General features: G+C 41.5%; 4 protein-coding genes across 9 annotated transcripts; all 4 read right to left on the bottom strand.

Moving 5' to 3' along the window:
- Positions 1–140: 140 nt before the first annotated feature.
- On the bottom strand, positions 141–7,252 carry LOC124340777 (proteasome activator complex subunit 4-like). Of its 3 annotated transcripts, none has more exons than XM_046793411.1 (19): positions 6,959–7,252; positions 6,203–6,879; positions 5,840–6,144; positions 5,621–5,757; positions 5,393–5,563; positions 5,158–5,325; positions 4,712–5,095; positions 4,070–4,648; positions 3,546–4,005; positions 2,868–3,486; positions 2,703–2,789; positions 2,384–2,628; positions 2,004–2,326; positions 1,648–1,938; positions 1,263–1,586; positions 1,080–1,202; positions 745–1,017; positions 500–677; positions 141–232 (listed from the first exon to the last, which is right to left on the bottom strand). In XM_046793411.1, exons 1-18 carry the CDS (start codon positions 7,145–7,147, stop codon positions 543–545), a joined length of 5,490 nt encoding a protein of 1,829 aa, XP_046649367.1. In that variant the 5' UTR covers positions 7,148–7,252; the 3' UTR covers positions 141–232; positions 500–542. The 3 variants fall into 3 exon arrangements, with proteins under 3 accessions (XP_046649367.1, XP_046649366.1, XP_046649365.1); XM_046793410.1 differs by lacking the exon at positions 141–232 and adding an exon at positions 290–443; XM_046793409.1 differs by lacking the exon at positions 141–232 and having other exon boundaries at positions 290–677.
- A 162-nt stretch (positions 7,253–7,414) lies between these two features.
- LOC124341097 (chymotrypsinogen A-like) lies at positions 7,415–9,664 on the bottom strand. Its single transcript, XM_046794027.1, has 8 exons — positions 9,203–9,664; positions 8,922–9,115; positions 8,664–8,832; positions 8,346–8,570; positions 8,093–8,270; positions 7,739–8,019; positions 7,642–7,678; positions 7,415–7,565 (listed from the first exon to the last, which is right to left on the bottom strand). Exons 1-8 carry the CDS (start codon positions 9,410–9,412, stop codon positions 7,546–7,548), a joined length of 1,314 nt encoding a protein of 437 aa, XP_046649983.1. The 5' UTR covers positions 9,413–9,664; the 3' UTR covers positions 7,415–7,545.
- A 320-nt stretch (positions 9,665–9,984) lies between these two features.
- Positions 9,985–11,588, bottom strand: LOC124341309 (FGFR1 oncogene partner 2 homolog). 2 transcript variants are annotated; one of them, XM_046794360.1, is made up of 5 exons: positions 11,471–11,588; positions 11,003–11,156; positions 10,684–10,935; positions 10,479–10,604; positions 9,985–10,401 (listed from the first exon to the last, which is right to left on the bottom strand). In XM_046794360.1, exons 1-5 carry the CDS (start codon positions 11,482–11,484, stop codon positions 10,285–10,287), a joined length of 663 nt encoding a protein of 220 aa, XP_046650316.1. In that variant the 5' UTR covers positions 11,485–11,588; the 3' UTR covers positions 9,985–10,284. The 2 variants fall into 2 exon arrangements, with proteins under 2 accessions (XP_046650316.1, XP_046650317.1); XM_046794361.1 differs by lacking the exon at positions 11,471–11,588 and adding an exon at positions 11,319–11,433.
- LOC124340866 (protein inturned-like) lies at positions 11,472–20,665 on the bottom strand. Of its 3 annotated transcripts, none has more exons than XM_046793610.1 (19): positions 20,076–20,665; positions 19,817–19,986; positions 19,476–19,695; positions 19,148–19,329; positions 18,913–18,998; positions 17,613–17,663; positions 15,197–15,459; positions 14,441–14,530; positions 14,190–14,267; positions 13,881–14,091; positions 13,722–13,775; positions 13,393–13,455; positions 13,086–13,268; positions 12,944–12,993; positions 12,776–12,871; positions 12,531–12,692; positions 12,199–12,367; positions 11,943–12,100; positions 11,472–11,842 (listed from the first exon to the last, which is right to left on the bottom strand). In XM_046793610.1, the coding sequence occupies exons 1-19, from the start codon at positions 20,333–20,335 to the stop codon at positions 11,731–11,733; spliced, it is 2,658 nt and encodes an 885-aa protein (XP_046649566.1). In that variant the 5' UTR covers positions 20,336–20,665; the 3' UTR covers positions 11,472–11,730. The 3 variants fall into 3 exon arrangements, with proteins under 3 accessions (XP_046649566.1, XP_046649565.1, XP_046649567.1); XM_046793609.1 differs by having other exon boundaries at positions 19,148–19,332; positions 20,076–20,664; XM_046793611.1 differs by having other exon boundaries at positions 12,588–12,692; positions 19,148–19,332; positions 20,076–20,664.
- Between the last annotated feature and the right edge of the window lie 3,010 nt (positions 20,666–23,675).

Raw genomic sequence — 23,675 nt, 5'->3', positions numbered from 1 at the left:
TTAAACGCTTTAATTCTCATGATTATCCCATAAATTTTGTATTTTTTTCTATGGTGTTTTGAATCCTTTTGGTAGTAAACATCAATTAAACGGTTAAATCACTTAAAACCTCCATTCGAAATATCCAACTTGCCATTCAACTTTACCCATTGGAAAAAAAACATGCCTTCAATAAACTAAAGTTTCACTCAATCAAGAAAAATCGATTCAAATTAATCAAGCAAATGCGTACCTTCAAAAAAGATCTAAATGACAACGAAATTTCGACAGTATTCACGCATAATCATGATTATCCCATAAATTGTGTATTTTTTTCTATGTTGTTTTGAATCCTTTTGGTAGTAAACATCAATTAAACGGTTAAATCACTTAAAACCTCCATTCAAAATATCCAACTTACCATTCAAATTTACCCATTGGAAAAAAAACATGCCTTCAATAAACTAAAATTTCACTCAATCAAGAAAAATCGATTCAAATTAATCAAACAAATGCGTACCTTCAAAAAAGATCTAAATGACATAACGAAATTTCGACAGTATTCACGCATAATAGTTTGGCGAAACGAGCAAGTCTGTCAAAGTAACAAGTTGATCATCGGAAAACTTTTGCTTGTGGAATTGCCAATTATCATGATGAGTACGACGGAAATTTGAGAGCGTTTTCTTGATCGTCACCTAAAAAGAGTAAAATGAAAAGTAAATTAGAAAGAACTTTTAATCGTAATGAAACTCAGAATCTCACTGGAATTGGCTGAGGGTCATTCAAATGATTTCCGAGTTGAACCAAGATATCGGGTAAAAAGTCGGGAACATCGTAGGGAAAAGCGTCAACAAAAGCACATAGTCCCAAGACTCCAGCATGTCTTTTGACAATCAACGCCATGTCGACATCCTGCAACACGGAAGTCCGCATGTTTCTTGGAAATTTGCGCGATACTTGTTTCTGGAACTGATCAAGCAACTTCTGGCTCTTTTCACGATCAAGGAAATCACAGTGAAGCAAACCTCCGAGTACCTGATCAAAGTCTCCATTTATGTCTTTTCCATAACTTGCCTTACAGTTAATTGAAAAGTTACCTGCGCAGCTTTCTCCCGAACTTCCAACCGTTCATCAGCTAGGAGAAACATAACCAACGATGCAACACGATCCACTCCATCCGAAATATGAGTGACATTAAATAAATTATTGAAGGTGAACACCTAATCAAAGAGGATTCCAAAATTAATTGAAATCATTGAATTAATTGTTTCAAGTCTTACTTGAAGAAATTCTAGGGAAGCAATTCTAGCCTTCCAGGATCCGTGATGTGCAACTTCGTCGATAGTTTTCAATGCAACTGCAATGGTCGAAGGACTCATTACAGTGGCGGAAATGAAGCACAAAGCAAGAGAGCATTCACGAGCCAATTCTTTATCAGTATCACTACTTTCAGCCGCAAACAGATAGGGAAGTAACAGCAATTGAGCTTCCGGTTGGCACCCATAGCTGCGTGTCCACATTCCGGACAACCATTGACTCACAGTTTTTAATAGGCGAAGAGATTTGTTGCGTTCTTCATCGCCCTTGATAGTATTCCAGTCGATCTATAGGCAATGAATAATGAAAGGTTAGAAAGAATTAAAAGTTGGATAGGAAATTAATTACTGGAGAGTCACGATTGCCATTATCCAATAGAAGAGACAGCTGAGGCAAAATTTCATCAACGAAATCTTTGACACGAGGAGACGAACTGACAGACCCTCCAGGAAGGTCGATATCGTGGAGGAATATGTTGGTCAGAACGCTACCCAAACGATCGCGCATATTCTGATAAGGATGGTTCAGGTAAGGCCGTAGAAGATTCAAAAGGCGAAACAGAAGTTCCGAAACCCTCCATTCCTGTTGGGAGATGCCACCTTGGAGCATGTACAATCTGCTTGAATCGGTAAAGGATCCCTACAAGGAAATCACCCGAAAATAAAATTTCTATCGTCATAAACTATCTACCGAAGGCATCAAACCTGTTCTAGGCGATCTTCTAAAATGAGCTCCATCAACCATCCAATACGATTGGGATCTCTGGATTCTGAAGCCGTCGCGATCGCTGTTCCCCAGTCACTGATGCTTTCGACGTTGACATTACTAAAAGCCGTTCTCAAAATAGGACAAAGAACGTTCCACATCGCCTCTGTTTTAGCAAAAGGCCAATGCTTCGACCCACGAATCAAGCCTGCTATGATTTCTGCCGCACAACGTTGGGATGCTTCATGTTGATCGCGCACTAGACGCTCCAGATGTGGAATAAAATGACCCAGAAACAAATCTCCAAAGTTTCGGAAGAGTCCTACGACATCAAGTTAATTTAGAATCAAATAGATTTGATGAAAATGGACAATAATACCTTTGAAGAATGAAAATCTAGTGGCGCCAAATTTATCCTTTCCCTTTCTATCCTCGAGAGACAAGAAATGAACAAATTTTTCAATGTTTGATTCACTGTCGAAAAAAACGGCGATCTCCTTCTCCTCCGGAGTAAGTGATTCGATGTTGCTTTTGTCTGGTAAAGGTGGTTGTTGATCTTCTGGGGCATAGACTTCCATGACCTTCGGCCATGTATAAAATCCAACGTGCGTTTTATGGACGAACCTGCAAATCGGTAATAGATGAATTATAATTGATAGTCAAGAAAGACAAAAAAGAGAAAAAAAAAGGTTTCATACCGAGGTTGATTCCATTCTTCAACCGTCTTTGGAAGCTTTTCTCCTTGATACTGCAACCAACTATTGTCCCACTGGTCTCCTGGGCCACTACAATTTCACCAATCAGTAAACGCAAAAAAATTTAGAAGTGAATAAAGAAAGTAATCTAATGTTGTGAATACATACGTTTTAGGGGATTCTTTTATATGCGGCGGACTGAACCGACGAGCTATATCTGCAGGATTTACAACAATTTTTTTGTGCTTCCTTTTCTGCTGTTTGCAAATAGCTGCAGTTCCTTTGATAGCAATTTTGCGCACGGCAATAGCGTCGTGAAGGAGATTTTGGATGAACACACGGACCACTTTAGTGGGTGCAGGGAGGTCAGCACGTAACTGCAGGCAGAGCATATTGAATGCCAGATTGTACATTCGCCAATGAAGAGAACCACTGACGAGAATCCCAACAAGAGAATCAAGTAGTTGATAATACATTTCTTCATTTTTTTGTCCCCAATCTTTCTCATTTTGAGCGGATTGTTCCAATTCTTGATTTTCAAGTGATGCATCAGTTATCATTTGAGCAGATGATAGACATTCTTCTGTAAATGTCAAGTGGATTGATGTAGTTTCAATCGTGCGGTATAGCAATGTAGAAATGGCGGTCAACAGTTGAATAATGGAAGGTTTTTCTGATGGCACAATGCGGGTGACTGCAACCCACAGTTCTCCAACAACGCTCCAATTGTGCATCACCAACAATGACCTTTGTTTTGATGAGTGCTCCGCAAGAATATAAAGCGTGCCTAAACAAAGTATTTTAACATTAGACAACATCTAAAAGAAAATTTAATTAATTAGGTACCTTTAAGTTGTTCATGTGATGCATCAGATTTTAGACCATTCAATAGATCTTCCATTATAATCTGGTACGCTTTAGGAGATTGGCGTTGTAAATAACTGAGAACCCCTTGTGCTCGACTACGCACTTCTGAATACTGGGAAGTAGCCAGCTGGACAAGATCTTTGAGAATCATGCGCATCGTTGGAGTTACTACGCTCAGCGTGAATGCACTTTCCAGCACTCTGAGTTCGTGTTGAAGTTGGATGCGGTCTATCATCAGAGCTCGGATGTCCGCTTTGCGACCAATCAAATTGCTGCCGAGTACTCTTTTCACCATTTGAAAATTCTTTTGGTGGGTTTCGAAATCCTCTTTCAAGACACCATAATGGAACAGAAGCATCTGGCATATGGAAATGGTACCGAAAAGTGCAAACGTATCATCCGATCCAGTGGAGAGAAGATGACGTACAACTCGGAATAGCTAAACAGGATAGAAGTTTAAGTAAATATGTGAGTAAAATTCCATAATATTTGAGAGAATTTACCGTTTGGGCGACAGTTAATCGAATATGTTTGCCATTTGAAAAAGATATCTGCCAATTTTCTGCATCAGCATGGGAAAACTGAAGAGGGAGAGTCAATTTCACTCTTGATTCTGCCATTGAAATAGGCTCTTCTTGCCACGGGGGAAGAACTGCTCCAGCACCTAAAATACAGTCTAGTGTGTGGCTAAGCGTCCGTTGAAGAGCTTCTCTGGAGAGTGTATTGATTTGATCCACATGCTCATCAAGTTTGTTCAGGTTTGTTTCTAAATATCTTCGCAGAAGTTTCTCTGCTAATAAACGCTCTTCTTTGCTTGGGAAATGCCACTTGATCTGAAGATTGTTGAGATCTCCAGGCTTGCCCCAGTCACGAATGGGTAAATATTCCGCCAAGGACCGATCATACGCTTCAGCGATGCTACGGAAATCCGTTGGATAAATTGTTGTCAAGCTTTTCAACAAGTTATTGAGCACGGCACCAGAAGATAAATAGGCTTCTCGAGCTTTAAGCAACAACGCACGATCCAGCACATGAATTAATTGTTCAGCAAATGGAAGCAAAAAATTTCCGGGACATCGCATCTGAAAAAATGAATGAGAAAAACTATTTAACGAAGTCTAACAAAAATAATAAGCGATTCGTACCAATTCAGATAACAGAAGTAAGTTGAACATGAGTTCGTCTTCTAGACGTTCTTCTTCGAGAACATCATCGGAAGCCAAGGCGTTACCCAAAGACAGTAGTAGATTGGGCAAAAATATCTGCAGCACCTTAGCCGCATTAACTTTTGCAACTGAGCTAACGACGTGAGCTGCAAACTTCCCTGCGACATGTGGTTCGAAGGCACGACCGCCGACAAATGAATACAACTTTTTCAAGGCAACATCGAAAATATCCGCCGAGCATTGCATGGAAAGCGAGGCTATAGTAGACGAAAGACCAACTTCCAGTAAAGATTCTTCTCGTGTCATTTTCTCGACATTTTTTGCCTTGTCTAAGCGAGTTTGTTCGAGAGAACTGCTTTCCACCTGATCAATAAAGCGGGACTTTTAATAATAAAGTTTGAAAAAACTTGTGAAGAAGCACGTACTAAATTGAAACAGCGGTCGATAAACTGCAGAAAAAAGTCCTCAAATCCAGCAGTGGCCGAACAAACTTTCTCTTCTTCCTCTGTCAAATCCGAACGTTGTGCTATGGCATCCGAGCAGTCGGTGAAAGGCACTAAGGTAGCGATGGATGTTACTAATTGAAAAGTGACCTACATAGAAAGAAAAAATATGTTTGAAAAAGAAATTCTGACACGACATTTTGTGCAATGGGTTTACCAAAGTTTTACGGATATCATTAGGATCAATGGCCGGAAGACAAGCCATCAAAAGTGGGAGGACGTGGGAGGGTCCTTCTGGATAAGCTTCACCCCCGCTAACTAAGGGTCGAATCACAGAAACTAGGCATTGCAAGGCTGCCGTCAATCGATGTGGTTCAGTAACTGTATCCTAAATTGTAATTATGATTAACCGTTGAATAAATTATGATTTTATAGATGATTTTACCAATGCCGAATAGAGTCTTTCGAGAATAGGAGGAATTACTAATTCTGGTCTCAACTGAGCCAGTTGATGAAAGGCGATACTAGCTTCATATGCTCCAGCCCGCGAAAACATTGCGAGTAAGGCCACTGGAAGAACGCCTATAAAAGAATTGAAGAGGAATAAACTACATGTAAATTGAGAAAATGGGACAAAAATATCTCATATGGACCCATTGATTACTTTCTACGAAACGAGTGATGTCTGTTTCTGTCAGTTTTGCATTTTCCGGAGTTGGAGTTAACCAACTTTTCTTGTTGGAACGCTCTCGATGAAGTCGTTTTACAAAAGCTGCAGGCAGACGGCGCAAAAAATCGTTGAGTTTCGTGTGCCACGTACCAACATTGGATGGATGGTAGTAACTGTTGATAGCTTTAAATAATGCATCTAAATGATCTTGGCAATTGCTACCACCTCCAAGTGAGGCAACAATCCATGTAACAACTGCTCCAAGATCAAATTTGTGACCAATTTGTCCTCTCTGATGCCTAGAAATACCAGAACTTGTTAAGAGTCAGAAATAAGGCAGGCAATCAATAAATTTACCTGTAACCAACTGGTAAACCAAAATTATTCAGAATTTTGGAGAACATCAATGGCATCACAGGCTCCCAGTTAATATAGCCAATATTGTTATCTGCAAGCCGGGAGAACAGGAGCAAAAAATCAAATTCCCAGCTTGGTTTGTTGTGGCACATCTTCCAAAGACCCATAAACTCATCAAACCAGAGAAGATGACCCTGCTGATGGTTCTTGGGCTCAATTTTAGTTGGTAAGAAAGCTGCAAGTAAGCTAACACCCATGGGCATTGTCATGTCAAAGGGACAAAGCAGAGGTCTCCATTCTGCCAACATTTCTTCTGTTGCTCCAATATGGAAGTAATCACGGCACAGCTTCACTACAGTTCTCAATACTGAATCCATGGAAGCCGGAATAAAATACAGGCCAACATCTTCATACGGGGAGTCAAGAATTGTCTTCATTAATTTGTAAAGGGGTTTCCATGGAAGCTGGAGCTCTGCTGGACTGATCAAGTATTGCTTCTTTAGCAAACTACTTAAAGTGCTGGCAAACAGAGAAATCATGGAGGCTTCCAATCCAGGCATAATGATGAGATCATAATAGAGCTTGATGAACTTGATGTGATCTTCTTTACTAAACTTGAGCCCATACAAATTAATGTAACGAATCAGCCTACCAGTCCATGTCACAACTCCTGGCCTCTTTAGGATAAAAACAACAAAATGAATAAATATACCACCTCTTTTTATTATAAGGCTATTATATTTCTTAGAGTATTACCAATTCACGAAATAAGACTGCTCTGGACAAATTCAATTTGATTTCAATAAGGAATGATTGGGATTCCTCGTCGATTCCATCCGAGTAAGGAAGAAACTTGTTAAATATCAATTCCTTCTGGGGACGAAACCCCAGTTTTTTGTGTCTAATTTCTTCCTTGTCGTCGATAGATTCGACCTCCATTTCCATGACTGAATATAATCACTGACTGACTCACACAGCTCTTTCTAGGCAAAACTGAATGACTTACTCTGTTGAAAATTTGCAATTCACTCTTTCAGTGGTTCCTAGCAGACGAAAAAGGAAAAACTTACCACCTATCAATTCGGCCATAGCAACGTCTCTCTTATTGGTTAAGAGGTTTCGTTTGGTTGCCATACCTTAAAATCGTCTGTTTCATCATAATGACTCGAGAATTTATTCTTCAACTGGATAAAAATTAAACCACGTTTATCGTCGAAAGAAATAATACGTTTATTAAAGTCATGGATAAAATTCAACATTTTGCAGGCAAATAAGATAGGAATAATAATAGTTTTAGTGCTTTCCTATGCTCCGTGCATGCGCTATCATGCCCTATGGTCTTACTACACCGAACAAATAGTCCCTATATGACAAGAATTAACAAACAAAAATAGTTAGTTTGGGGAGTAATGACTTTGGACTATTTGGATACAGGATACCTGTGTTTTGTTGAATCCATGATAGGTAATTAGTAACCTAGCACACAAAAAGAGCAATCAGTATTAAATCTTGAGAGAAATCAGTTCCAATATTTACTTTCGTATAGATGCCAGGTGTATTGAGTTTTGCACAACCGATCCCAAAGCTGGTGATTCCAACGATGTACCCTAGACCTGTTTGAGGATCAATCCAATTCAACGGACCTCCGGAATCTCCTTGACAAGCATCTTTATTCTCGGCATAAGTGCAGAACATGTTATCTGTAATCTTGGATCCAACAATCGAATTGAGCCGACAGTTTTCAGTCGAAATAATTGGCAGCGCAACTTCTAATAAATTCGGCGAAGCTGTTCCACCAAAGCTCGTTGTTCCCCATCCTATGGATTAAACAGGTATAAGATTATAGAAAATGCATAATAAAAAATTGTGTATGTTTGTTTTTTAAATCACCGGTAACAGTTCCGATTTGTTTGTCGAAGTTGTAATTAACAAAACGAGTCGGTAGGCAGACGGGTCGAACGGCTGCAGTGAAACTAACAGGCGAATCAAGTTTAAGCAGAGCGATATCATGGTTGACGGTCGTTCGATTAAAATTCGGATGTTGAACAATTTGACTCACTCTGCGGACCTATATTGGACGATGTAGAAAAAATCAATTGAGAAAAAGGATTAACAAATAAAACAATTGATAGAGAAAAGGGACCTGTGAGGTTGACGACAAGCTTTTCGTGTCGTATTGTCCCACAACGACTCCAATATTGGCTGCCATTCGATTGTGAGTGCAGTGAGCGGCCGTGAGAACCCAATTTGGCGAGATCAAAGTCGCCCCGCAAAATTGGTTGCCTCCGCCAGACGGACTGATATCAGCCATTAAAGTCTGCCAGGGCCATTCGGTTACTCCAGCACTTTGACCTCCAACTACGCGGTTCTACATTAGCGAGCGAACCGTGAATAAATCTCCGTGAAATCGAAAGTACGTATCGGTACAAAATAGTGACTTTATCAAAGAATTAAATTATACCTGTCCCTTGATTCCGCATTGACAATTCGGAGTAGGCGCAATGGTAGAAGTAGTGGGCGGAGCTTGGGCCTGGGCGACACAAGAGAAACCACCGCCATTCGTGTAATAGGACGAATGAAATGCGATCGCAATAGAATTTGCCTTTGACGTCACTTGTAACCTCCCACTCCTGCATAAACGCGCGTCGTATATGTATACGTAATTGTTCATTAAAAAATCACAGTCTATTAATAGCCAGGTAAAATAAATGAATTATACCCGCATATGGGGTTGGCAGAATCTCTGAATGCCGTGTCTCCACTGGGCGAAAACAGGAGATAGTCTCCGGTACAGGAAATGGATAGCGGGTCGCAAATGAGCGTGAATTGAGAGTCAGTCGATGTAGTCAATGTCCATAAACAATCAGCCCCTCCGCTGTACAAACTGGGATAATTCGGAGATGCAAAACGTCCCTTGAAAACGCGAAAGATTCCAACATCAATTTCAGTTGAATCTCCAACTGGAATAAGCAGAAATGTATGCAACAATAATTCAGTTACCTGATATCCTTTGGAGACGTACACGGTCGTAGTTGTACCACATGTGTATTGACGCAACTGCGCTGACGAATTATTGTCGCTGATGCTCAGAACAGTCTGGTTGATATGCAAAGCTGGTCTCAGCTCGCCCAGACAACCTGACAGCAGGGCAATCACCCAAACAGAGGAGAACAGACGGGACGAGGCGGTGTGCATGAATAAAACGTTCATGTTGTAATGAACTGCCAATCTAAATCCCGCTCCTATAAATATGTATGACTCCCGAGTGATGCGGCGGATAGGGTTGTCGTTAATAACAGGACATTAATATTGACTCAAGTGCCGCGGTGAAGACGTCACTAGTTACGCGGTTTCATGCAACATTTGAAAACTGTTTGCATTTGCAAAACACTTTTCTGTTGCGGGCGATCGTCTTCTTCGGCGTACAAACCACAACGCAACGAGGACACTGTCGATCTGAATAAATAGAACTTTCCACATAAACTGAAACACGCAGGATACATTTTCGCTGTCGGGGTAGGGGGTAATTTTTTTTTTTGTCCGTTTACCTGTAGCAATAAAAAAAAACTTTGACCTGGATTGGTTTGTGTACACAAATTTGGTAAAACTTGGTCCAGTTTATACCATTCTCAAGGTCTTTCGAGTATTTAAACTACATACCACAATTTTAAACAACATATTAGTTGAGGGAGCATACCTGGACTTTGCGGGTTGTTGACCTTGGGTTGAAAAAGGTTTTAAATGTGAGGATGGAAGATGAGTACGCTGGCAGGAGAGTCAACGACATGAAACACGAGTTTATTGCAATCAACCTATAGCCAAGCAACATCTAGTTATTCCTTTAGAACACAAAAAAAAAAAAAATTATGGAGTTATTTGAAACTTTAATTAATACACGGGATAAAAGTGAAACATCGTGCAGGAAAGCGTAGAGGACAAAGTATAGAGGAGAAGTATCATGTGACGAAGAATCTTCAGATTTTAAGGTATAGATAATCAATTATATATTGCGAACGTAATTAACGAATCTATCGTATGTTTGTTTTTTAACGCTATTTGATTTTCCTTTGTTTTTCTGGAGATCAAGGGTTCAAACAAGAAACATCAGCTTGGATCTCTTTATCCTCGCTTTTAATACCCAGAAGAGAGTTTCTCAGTGATCCGTTATGACTTGCTATGTCCAAAAGCTCTTTCAGTCCCTGCATAAGAATGATGAAAATTATTGAAATTTACACGTTAAAATTTAAAAGACGTTCAGAACAGCTCTTCTGGTTACCCGATTTTCAGTTGTCAATTTTGAAAACAGTTCAATTTCCTTTTGTACATAACTGTCATCCAACTTTATAGCTGTCTCCATGACCCCAATCATGTCATTGATTTTCTCTGCCTGTTCTTCAGCCTTCTGAATAGACCATCATAATAAGGAATTCATTAATCTCGTGCCATGTAAGATTATTAATAAATTATTAGGTATTATTTACTCTTGTGTCTGGGAGAAGATGAACCAAGTTCTTTTCTGTGTGACTTGCTTCAAGTAGACGGCTTATTTGTTGTCTGTATTTACTCATTATAAGCTCAAGAGTATTTTGATGCTCTTCAAGAGCTGACTTGAGTTCCTTGTTTTCATTTTCTAAAGCTCTCAATTGTCGGTTTTCTTGCTGAATATTGGCTATGAGATCCAAATGTGGTCTTTGATGAGCAGCTGTGTTCAATTCAACCAATTCTTCTTGGTACTAAAAAAGAAGCAATACTTTGAAAAAAATTACTGCCACAAGCTATCACCAACCCCCAACCGTGTACCTCTTTCATGGCATCCACTTGACAAAACATTGCCTGAGCTTGCGACAGAAGCAAATCTGCAGAGGAGTCGTGGTCTTTCAGGCGTCCAGCTAGTCGTTTGGCATCAGCAAGAATTTGTTGAACAGACACAGACATTTTGTTTGCCTGCTTGGGACTACATGGAAATAGAAAAAAACAGCAGAACTGGTATGTAAGTGTGAGTTTTATTGTAAGTTAAAAAAGTTATGGCATCGAAGCAGACTATAAACATTGGTGCATCGATCAGTTAATCGAAGAGATAGTCTTCATCGATTTCCATGTCGATTCAACAACTTACAAATCTCATAAGGTCTACCATCTCATAATTGGGCCCACGCAAACTACGAACGTGTTTGCTTGATTGTTATCCCGACACCCTTCTCGGGCAAATAACTGATTTTCTTATCACGACAACAAACCGGTGATAAAAGGGACATGATAGAGATTTACCTTTCGTATTTCATTCGATTTATGTTTTACTTTTCATCAACTCGAAATATATCAGCAAACAACAGATTACAATATCTCATGAAAAAATAAATAATCAACATTCGATCGTGGCGACATCTGGGGAGAAAAATGAAAGGCGCGTTCAAGGAAAGGCTTCCCCTGGCATACACATTATGCGGATAAAATAAATAACAAGCACACTATAAAAGGAAAACACATTTTTTTTGTAGTAATTCGATGAGTATCCAGGAAAATCTATTTTAAAGGACGGCTCCGAATGCTAAATGGAAGGCAAGATCCAAAATATCTTGTGCTACGCCATCTTGGTGGCAAACGAACAGCTCCCGATGAACAGGGGATAGAAACAGCCTCCTAAAATTAAAATCCGACACCCGCGCACACAAAAAAAAAAGAAAAGTTACAATGGGTTTGCTAGATCGATCGATGAGAAGTTGAAAAATCATCACCGCACCCTGTGACCCAAAAACTGTCGCTCATCGGGGTCGATTTCGTCCCGCTGCCGGGACTGGGAGGAGATTCAGTGACTGTAAAAACAACCGAGACCTCTTGAAGTGCCACTAAACTCTTATCAGACCAAGGGCCACCCCAATCGGGCCTTTGTAAATCCATCTGTAAAAAAATAAAAGTAAAAAAACGGGGACGAGTTGAAATCAATATTTGTTTTTCATCGAATTCTAGGCACTTGAATTTGTATTGGGTCGACCTACTTTGGCTTTAAGAGTTCGCTGAAATAAATTGTGAATCGTCAGACAAGTTTTCTGAAATTGATCGATAAACCTGGTTCCAGCGTTCAAGATGGTCGGGGCGACGAATACACCTGTACCGAAATCCATCGACAGGTAATTGATCATGGTAGGCCTGAGCCCAGGAGTGATGCTATTAATCGCAATCAAACAAAAAACAAAAAAACAAAGCGGAAAGTTGGAGGGGGATATGTCAAGGAAAAAAGACAAAAATAATTTTCTCCTGTTAGAAAATCGAGCGAGGTCAAACAGCATTTTATTCGTCTTTATAGTCAAAAGGAATAAATGCTGTGTACCTGCTGAGCTTCCAACTGGGCGTCGCTGAGCGCGATGATATAAAACAACGGAAGTACCTAAAGGTCGGCATTTCCGACTCGGGTGACGAAGATATCGGCGTTGAACATTCAGAGATTTGGCTGAGATTCGTTACCAGGGCCGGATTCTGCGGTCCGTTCAATCTGTGACGATCGCAAAAGGGAATTATTCAATTGTTTTCTTCATTCCAAATTTAATTATAACTTAATTTATTTAAAAAAATTACATTTGATTGCAGGTCGTTTCTAGGTCGAGATACTGCAATTCCTGCAGGAAAAACTGCATTTCTTCAATGAGAAAAGTATCTGGATAATGATCCCACCTGAAAAATCAATCGAGATTTATCGACGGGCAAACAAGGTATAAAAGAACCGTAAAGAAAAAATCAAATTACGATTGGGTAACGCCTCCCGACTCTAGTAGAGCAACAACGAGAATGTGACCCTAAAAGAAAAAAGGGAAAAATAATCATCATCATTTCAAGAAATGTAATCCTCGAGTCCGTCTTGACTATCTAATGAGAGAGAGAGCCCCACCGATCCGACGACGACAAGAAAGGATCGATTTCCAGCATCTTCAGACTCTGGGAACACTTGGCGCCAGATAATCAAGCTGCTCAATCGACGGCGATGGCTCATCTCCAAGATCTGGTTCCACTTGAGAAAAGTGCCGATCTCTTCCAGTCGCTTGGCTGCCATTGTCGAAGCCACCAGATAACCCTGCAGTGAAGTAAACACACAACGCTTGAATAATGTCCAACTGTGGGAAGTTAACAAGGACGGACGGACGAAGAAGAAGAAAAAAAAAAGGACAAATGATATTATATCCAATGATCCACCCAACCTGACAATACACGGCCGATCCGGTGATGGTAGCGCATCGTTGAATGCTGATTGACTCTTCATCCTGCGCCCACAAATCACAAATAGTAGAGAAAAAGGTTACACACAGTGAGCCAAATAAATGTCTAATAATCTAATCCGGTCGATCGACATTGTGAAAGAAAGGGAAAAAAAGGACAGAAAAGTGAGTCTGTCTTTTTTTCAATCGGACTCGTTATTCTTCTATTCAGAGTATGTGACAAGCGCCATAGATTTGCTATCGAGGAGGGGGGCGAATGTCGTCATATTCTTTTCTGGTTGCACACATTGCTCAGCTCTCTGCCTTCTTACCCAGTCCTCGTAATCGATGGCTTCCATTTGGTTGAGAGTTAACGTCACGTCCAGCTGCACACGGTACACACATTTGGGTTGGAAAGAAAGAAAAAAAAAAGAGAGTTGGGGGTGCAATCAATCATCAATTTACGACTGGATGGATAGATGGATCGTTACGTGACTTTCGGGAGGTAGCGGGAGCCATTGGCCGCAGGTGACGAAGTAGTTGGAGAGTCGATTGAATGGCCGGCTCATGTCGTTACTGCCCCCGGGGCTAACGGTCGATGCATTTCCGACGCTCCTAGCGCCGGCTCCTTGCTGGAGCCAATTGAAGAGAGAGTCGACCATGCGACGGATTTCGCCAGCCAGTCGCGGTTCAGTCAATGCCCTTTTTTATTTTTAATATAAAAATTCAAAAACAAATGTGAAATCGATCGGCGTCGTCGTTCCAATTGACTCGACAAAATAAAATTTCCAAACAGAAACCTGCGGATGGAGCCATACTGGAAACGGAATAGCGACGCCAGCTGTTTGGCCGTCATCTGCAGCTCGATGCGACTACACCTGGTTAAATAAAGAAATTTTAAAAAGAGAAAAAAAAGGGGGGAATCAATAAAACCGCCGGCTCCTAAATAATAAAAAAAATAGGAATTGACGCCAGAGGCGCTTGAGTGCACATCATTTTAAAAAGAAAATGTTAAAAAAGAAAGAAAAGAAAAATAGAGAGAGAGATTAACCAAATGGAAGGAGCTCCGATGAGGAATAGGACGGATCCTTCGACGATGTAAACGAGATGGACGATCATTCCGTCGAGGATAACAGTCGAACTGCAATACATCACGAAGAAAATCAAACATTTGATTTAACCAAATAGAAAGAAAGAAAGAAAAACATCAAATACAAGAAAAGTTAAAACATTAAAGTCAGGAGGAAATTTAAAAAAAACAAAACAAAAAAGGAGCCCCCCCTGTGGCATATGGCAGCAGGGCTTTTCCACTTTGGTATGCGGGACATGTTTTTGATGAGCTTCTCCCTTGATCATCGTTTCTCACTACGTGACGAACCCCGGCCAAGAGGAGAGAACGACACACACACACAACGTAAGGAGGGCGGTGGGCGCGCCTCCTCACACATCCATATAAACATATTTGACAGTTCCGGTCACGAACTCAGTTTTCTCAAAAGCGCGAAGGATCTTGAGCTCCTTGGGTTCGGCGGGACATGAGAATAATGAATCGACCGTTTCTTTTGTTCCCAAGGAGCCCAAAACAGGAGCCAAAAAAAAAAAAAAAAACCCCAAACTACCTTCCACTTTTGGGTTGTTTTTGTCTTCTTTCTCCTGGACACGCAATACGCAACTAACATTCATTAGGATCCCCCCTCTTAATATTGTAAATTGACACGAAACAAAGGAGGGAAGGCGCATGAATGTGTGTGTTGTCTGGGTTCTTGTCCGTTTTCTTGATCACGGCAGCAGCCTGGGGACGACTTACCAAGATGGTGGGGCAGAGCCCGTCAGTTGTGGCATCAAGTGAGCCAGCGTGACGATGGCGCCACGCCATTTGAGCAACGGATCAATCCCGTTGCTCGTGTCTGTACCTCCTCCTCCTCCTCCTCCTCCTCGGTTGGTGTTGCTGCTGCTCTGGTAAAGGATGTCTGCCGTCTCGGCCGAGGCTTCAGTCACATTCTCCTGACTGAGCAAGAAAATGCCGTGAGGAGGCGCAGGAGTCTCGCCGCCGTTACCTCCACTCGGCTCCTGAAACAACAACAAACAGCAAATGGCATAAATACTCAAGTGGATCATGTGTTGGAGAGAAACAGCCGCCAGGAGAAAGTAACTAACGAAGTCCATCCGTCGCGTTATACTCGGATATAATAGGAGTGACTTCGCAGAAGCAAAGGAGAAACGAATGCAACCCTATCTACGCTCCTAAGATGACAGCAACAACAAGAAGAAGAAAAAAGGAAGGGGGCTCCTGACTCTCCTGGACGATAGAGGGGAGGATCTACATGTCTCATTCCGACACAGTGTACATCCACGTGCATCATTTCGCAGAAGGAAAAAAAGAAAAAGAAAAATAGACTTTGTTTGCTCGTGTTAGGAGCCAGGTTCCTAACGTATCTGAATTGGCCATCGTGTCACGTTGTCGTCGCTGCAAATCTCTCAAGGAGCTGCTGCTCCTTCGACTTTTTCCGTTTTTCTTTTTTTATTTCCACCCGCCGACGAAATGAAACAGACTATTCCTCCTTCTTCTCGGCCCATCGGGCGGATGAGAGCCGGAGGATTTTAAAAGAGAGAGTGTGAGATTCTCGCGAGATTTGTGTCTCTGTGTTATTCCGATGGAGAGAAAATAGGAGCCCATTCTGGGCGAGAAAAAAGAAAAAAAATAGGAGCCGTACAACTCTCAGACAAGAAGGAAAAGAAAAGAAATAAAGTTTCTTTTTCTTTTCTCTTTCAGGAGCTCCTGGTGCGAAGTGGGAGGAGGCAAAAGGGATGGGATCAATAACTCCCAGAGCTCCTCGAGACTCCCACCGAGTTGCTAGTTGCTGCTTGCAAGCAAGGAGTCGACTTTTTTTGTTGTTATCTCTTGTCTGGGCCCCGGGATCTTCAGAGTCCCGCCAACGGCAACATTCGCATCTTAGTATATTATTCTTACACACATAAGAACTAATGCTTACACAACAGCGACAACAACAACAAACGACGCCTATATCCTAACCCAACAACGCCATCGGCGTCGCCCCATCTCCCCCACGTCCCTTTTCTTCCACCTAATCCTTAAAAATATATTTATTTTAGAGAAAAAAAAGAGAAAAGAATTTTAGACTCCCCGCTCGGGGGGAATGGTTACAAGTAATGTAACGTAACGCTGACACATATTCACTGGCGGGAAAAACCCCTTCCACCAACCCAACCCCAAAGAAAACCAATGTTAAATCAAACGAGATTTTCCGGTTAGCTTTTTCTTCATTATTGCACCAGAGTCTATAGTCTAGTCTAGTAGTCGGTTGGCCCTAATCACAGAACCCCCTCCTCCTCCACAACACGAACCCAAATCTAATTACATTATCGATCGATTTCGTTGGGCGGCAACAAAAAAAGAAGAGGAAATTGTGTAACTTGGTTTAACTTCCATTTTCTTACCGCGAAGGGCCACGAAACATTTTTTCGGGGGTTGTTTTCGGCCGCCCAAAAAAGATAAGACATTTCCTGCCCAACCCCAAAAAAAGATATTGATACATCCCGCTCGCCTCCTCCCTTTCTGTTGTCACGAGGAGCTTATCGACGGATCACGGTCGATTGCCTCGTTGCAAATAAAAAACACGTTTTTCTTTTGGTCCAACCCCATCGGCCGCCTCCTAGCTGTTAATGACTCATTTCATCCGCGCCTTCCCCCCCCCCCCCCCAATAACAACAAAACTTGGTTGACGACGAAAGGAGCTCTCGGCTCAATATAGCATACGAAGCCAAGGCTATATGGCTCCTTACTCCCCCAGTCGGGATTTAACCGGGGGGAAAAAAACGAACGAACGGCGGAGGGATTCATTTCTTCTTTTTTTTATTATTTGATAAACGTATTAATAAGGGCGACCTGTGTATACGTTTACAGCCCATTATTATGGGGTGGGCGTCTCTCTCTTTCTTCTCATCATTTCCCTTTCGCTCCTATCTGTTCCTTTGTTTGGGAGGGGCCAAAAGACAAAAATCCCGGGGCTCGTGATTGAATCGCAAATTGGCTGCGTCGCATTTATACTAAGAAGAAGAAGACAAAAAAATAAGAAGAGTGTAGTCCCGGAATCCGATCAATCACGGCTTAAAAGGGGTCTCTACCTCCTAGTCCCGAATCCCTCACGAAAGTAAAAAAAGAAAAAGAAATGAACCTAAAAGGAATAAAAATGTATTATTACCTGATTGCGGTTGTCGTTGGATGTGGGTCTCCTCCTAAAGTTCAACTCGACCTAATTAAAAAAGCAAACAGAAATTAATGAAAAATGAATTGAATAATTTGCAAGGAAAATCAATGAGCTCATTTCCTCGTCATCTTGCGACTTGACGGTTCGATGAATCGCTCAAATCAAACGGGACATTATCGGGTGGAAAAGGGGGGTCTGCTCCTGCCATGTAACTCGCTAATACATGTTCCCAGCCACCGTGCTGAATATGCAAATTCACCCTTCTAACATCCCGAGAAGGGAATAAAATAATAAAAGACCGTCGCTCATAACCGCCCGATTCGTCGTTGGGAATTGGAACGACAGCATTTTCTCTCTAGCTCCATCCCCGCCATCAAGGAAAATAGGGAGGTAAAAATATATCTGTCGTCAGAGAACCAATCAACGAAGAGAGATGACGAGAGAGTCAGTCGACTTCAATCGGGGCAAATGGTCGACTGCCTTTTCTGCTGTCTCGGATGTCTACTAAGGAGAGAAGAAGAAATTCAACTGCAAATTCAAGCGCTTCTCCCCCCCATTTGCGTGCGGAATTATCGATCCACACAACTCCCACCCCACGCGTTTTAACACGCAAACCACACACACACATCCTTTCGGTCGGGGGGGGACTTGGGTTCGACGTCATCTTGGTAGAGTGAAGTTTCACGACGGGTTGTCACCACCGACTTTTATAGAAAAGTGGCAAGTTCTTGATCAACAACTTGAAACTCTGGCGCTGGCCAGTCTCGACGCCAAAATTACTTAGCGCGCTGCCCTCGAGACATTAACACATTTGAACGACCGGTAGTGGGTTGGCTAGAAATCAATCGACGTGTTTGTTTCGTGGCATTTTGATGAATCGTTCAGGACCGACTTGAACAAATTGAAACGATCGGCTGGAACTTTTTATTTTATTTTTTCCCCGCCCAGGCGTTAATGTCCTTCCGACCTCATATTTCTTTTCACAGATTACAAGAGCGAATGGAAAGCCGGAGGGAAACGGTTTCCCCCCCTCGGGCGAATTGCTCTTGCACTCAACTGAACGGACGAAGAGTTCATGGCAACTTTTCACGCTTGTCGGCGAATGCCAGCCAAACGATCCGGCGGCATCTAAATCGTCCACATTTGGCTCCAAAAGTAACAGCCACAACAACAACAACAACAACCGACCGAAGATAAGTTTTATCGACTGCAACTTTTTTTTTTTCAAAATAGGAGAAAAAAAAATGGATCCCGCGGGATCGTTCAAAATTAATAATCCATTTTGGAGACTTACAATTTCACGGGAATTGATGGAGGATAAAATATCGTTCAAATCTCTGTGAGTCACGTTCTGACCGTTGAGTTTCTCCAGCCAATCACCTGGAACGGGAAAAAAAAAAGGAAACCAACAAACACGTCAAACGATTGATCAATGTTTGAAAACGGTTGCCAAGGGCGACCAACAATAAAAAAGGGGGCGATTAAACTCCAATCAAGATGTAAAAAGAAAAAGAAGTTTAATCTCAAACCTTGCTGTACGTGAGCGAATCCTTGGTGAAGTGGGCCTCCGGGCGTGAGTTTGTCGACAATGACCCTCTGCCTCAACGAGACTTCGCCGTGCCAGTCGACCGATTGTGTGACACCTGGCACGAATCCCAGTAAAGTCTCGCACAGATGATTCGGTCCCTTGTTCCGTCTGCCGGTGCTGCCGCTGCTATAAGATAAAGCTTGTAATTACAACAAAACGCTAGAAAATGGGATCCGGGCACATAGGCCGGTGTGTGTGTGCTCAAGACAAAAGGAAAAATAAACCCTGCCCGGATGGTATCGATAGGGGGGGGGGGAAGAGAGATATACCTTAACGAGCTGCCGTCCGCTCCAGTGGTCGGATGAACTTCCAGTTCTAGGGTGAATGAGGTCCAATCAGACCAGTCATCTGCAGGCGAACGTTGGGCTTCTGTCGGCAAATAAACGCCGGGGCTCTCGCACGAGGCCATTTCGTTGCCTCCGGCAGAGGACCCTCCTTTATTATTGCCATTACTGACTGCTCTCCTTTTCAACAGGCGACTCAGACGACCTGTGATGATGACACATTCAAAGGAAAGTTTGAATAAAGGACAAAGGAAAAAAGGAAAAGTTTTCCAGCTCGTCCTTATTTTCTTCTTTCTTGTCTGTTAGAAAAATGGGGCCTTTTTTACTTTTCTTTTTCTTCTTTTTCTTCAAAACTTCTTGTCGGTCCTCTGCACTGGGTTGTCTGCAGGCTGTGTCTGTTGTCGGGGTTGGCACTTGCAGGTTGCTGCTGAACTCGATGTAAAAGAGCTCCCCTTCTGCGTCTATGTGAGACTCCCATTCTGGGATGCTCTCGGAACTGAATAGTTGTTTTGTTAATGAAGGTAAAGGAATAGATTTACCAATCAAGGATGCACAAACAAGCCTAGAGAATTTAATTAATTATACCTCCAAGATGAAGTGGAGCTGCAATCCGAGCTGGAACAGCTGTCCGAGTAATCGGTGGTGGTGGCTGAAGAGGAACTGGAGCTGCCCCTTGGACCGACCAACAACATTGCTGGATCTCTCGTTCCTGTTGCCAGCCTGACACCAGACGATCCAGCAACAGCAGGTTGTTGAACAGGATCAGATCTGGTGGGGAGCTGCTGGTAACGGCGAGACGATGAGTCACCCGACCCAGCGGTCCCGCTGTGGCGATAGGATTCCATGGAAGCCAAATATCAATACGCAACAGCAACAACTCGACTTGTTTCGTTTTCTTTGCACGAGTAGATGCGGACAGTGTGATACTTGTTGGCCCCTAGAGACGTTCGTCTGTGGCCACCACCGAACAAAACACTCACCACTAATTGTTCACGCTTTCATCCAGCCCTGGGGCACTCCAAAAGTTTCGGCTAGCACAAACGTGTGTACCCATGAACTATTTCATAAACCTCTGAAACTCTTATTTTAGCTGGCTAACCAAACAAAGTTTTATCCGAAAAAGAAAAGCAACTCATGTGTCATTCTTCGATGTTGTTTTGCCCTGTGGTCATATAAACAATCGACGAGAAGCCTCTTCTAACTACATCTCCCAGATTGAAATTCAATTTTAAAAAATTCAATTTTTTACCGCATATTTTGTGTGAATATTTTAACTAGATTTTCTTTTTGGTCATAAAAGCGACAGTGAATATCCCCCCCGGCCCACCATCACACAAAGCGCGCGTGTACATTAAATTTCAAACGAAAAGGGAGCAGTAGTAGTAGAGTAGTAGGTATTATACACACACACGGCAGAGAGAGAGAGAGAGAGAGAAAGACATTTGACGTTCTATAAATGTAGGAGCAGGAGTAGCAATCTAACTAATCACATCATCGTAGCTAAGTGTTTTTGCTAATTAAAAGGGACCCGTCGACCGGCCACCATAGAACGCCGGCCATCATTCTTTCATGTATTAATTCACATATATCTAATAATAATAAGAAGAGAGAGAGAGAGACTGGTCTAATACTAGACTATACTGTACTCTACTAGAACACTTATTATACCGCGTGGACAGATATATATAATGAATTAGATCGTCGTCGTCGTTGTGTTTGCTCTAACGGGTCCGGCAATAATGACGACGACGACCGTCCCGCTCCCGCGTTTCAGGTTTCATCGTGACGCCAACATGGCACCCCCCCCCCCCCTACTACCACCAAATCTAATCATATAACGGCCTAGGCCTATATATAATATGCCCAACAGCTGATACCCAAATGAAATATTATAAAACAAATAGGTATAGAATTTCACGGACCAATAATTCCACTGCCTACATATAAATCAACTGTTTTTATTTGTTTTTAGCTTATTATTTTTCTTTCCGGAAGCTTTTTTTTTATTAATTAATTTTATATATGGAAATATTTTGGAAGTTGACGTCGTATTGATCACTTAAATTTTTCTTTTTCTTTCCAGTGATGAAATATTTTATATCTGATGAGGAAAACTTTTTCTTTTTTGAAACTCTTTGGAAGGCGATGAAATAAACTTTATTTATTTTTTTTCCGGTGATATTTCTTTGCAACTTCCTTTATTACAAGTATACACGTTGCCACGGCGACCGAGTAAATGTAATATATAGAGCTGCTGCGCCCACGCCCAAAATGTAAATACGATGGGTCTATATTATCCTTAATACGTTTGAATGAATCGTCCCGATTTGGCGCTTCTTTTTTTTCAAACAGGGGGGTTAAATATTCACGTTCTTCCTTACAACAGCCAAAAAGGATTAGATCACATAAATATTATATCCCCCCCCCCGCGCGCGTAATTCAAATATTAAAAAAAAAGAAAAACAACTTTGGTTGTCGTGTCCGATGGTTGTTGAACCGAACATTCTGAAATGTCGTCCCACTTTTCATGGTAACCCCACCCCCACAAAAATAAGCGCAACCACAATAGCGTGAAACATCATTAGCAAATAAATTATACAGACCACATTTAGCTTATATAGAATATAGTACAGCCGCCCTCTCTCATTTTTCTGTACAAATTAAAAAGTTGCAATTTTATACGATTCTACAAAAATGATAAAAATACAAGATTGAATTCGTTGCGATGCATTTTAAAATGCATCGTGCGTGATGGCACACAGTGACACGTCTGCTGCCAGCAGCACACGTTATCCTACATATATACTATAGTATAGACGTTATTGATTTTCGCTGGCTGGCTCCAACGCTCTCTTTCTCTTTTTCAAAATAAAAATAAATATATTATGCTTTTGTCTTTGGTTTCGATCGAGAAAAATATTCGCAAAAAGTGCTGTCATACAACGCGGCATAGCTTATACATATATTCAATTCATCCTCCGGTGCATAATGCAATTCCACGTATTTTTATTGAGAAAACTGCTGAATTTTTGGTTGTTGATTTTTTTCCTCTTTTGATATTAAAGTGGACATTGCGCTGTTTTGCATATCGATTTGCCAGTCAATACACGTCAAGAATGGTGCCAGCAAATCTCTGTAAAAAAAAAAACAGAAAAACAAACACGGAAAAGATTGAATTAGATATTCACGTTTTATGTACACAGACTTTTCCGCCTTTATTTTTATTGAAAATTGTGTGGTCCGATAAGCTGCCGCCTGTATACGCACAGTGGAATTTCATCCGCCAGGCACGTGATATAGCTTCACTCTATGTTATATATTGCCTTTTGAAAAAAAGTACTATACACATATACATCCATAAATATTTGTAAAAATAATACAAGGGAAAAAGAGTCAGTCCATCGGGTCCAACATTATTTCGCGGGGTGGCCGCCGCTGTTGAATCGAGAAATGGATGACCACAGCAATGCCATATTTATACAAAATATCTAAAAAATGTGTTTTTTTTTTTCAAAAAGAGAAAGGGTTGATAACAAATAGCGTGACAGGAGCTTTGATGAATAGCTCGAAAACAAACACATCGAGGAATATATAAATGTTGTATATATAGGACAGCAGCAGCAGCAGAGAGGGCGGTGCAGCAGGCGACAGTCGACAAAGTTTAGATGGATGATACGATTCATTATATTTAGTGTGTATAACGTGTATAGATCAAACTGTATACGTATATATAAGAGCCGCAACAAATAAATATCTAGCGACACACATCAGCGATGATGTAATAGTTGGGCCTACAGCCCGCGATGTTGCCATGGGATATATATGGCGGCGGATGGAGAGCAGCAGCAGAGCCGAGTGCGATGTACATGGGAAACTGCACTGCTGTTGTGTATTATAGACAAGCTGCTAGATGTACAGATCCATCATGGCAGGCAGCAAAAGCGCATTTCAGCATGACGTCTGTATGAAACAAGAAATAGATTTCCTATTAATTCCTTTATACACACACACAGAGGCAGAAGCAGATGATCGATTATAGTTGTGCTGAATCGACTTGATTGCTGCATTATATATTTAGTTGTTTTTTTCTTTTCTTTTTTGAGAGATATAATAATAATACTATACGCGGGCCATGCAGAGTCTATGTTTATACAATAAGACTGACGCGGGCGTATATAGATGCTG

The sequence above is a fragment of the Daphnia pulicaria genome, chromosome 5 (assembly GCF_021234035.1).
Source record: "Daphnia pulicaria isolate SC F1-1A chromosome 5, SC_F0-13Bv2, whole genome shotgun sequence".
In the NCBI taxonomy this organism is placed as follows: Eukaryota; Metazoa; Arthropoda; class Branchiopoda; order Diplostraca; family Daphniidae; genus Daphnia; species Daphnia pulicaria.
This window is presented reverse-complemented; position numbering and strand designations above follow the sequence as displayed.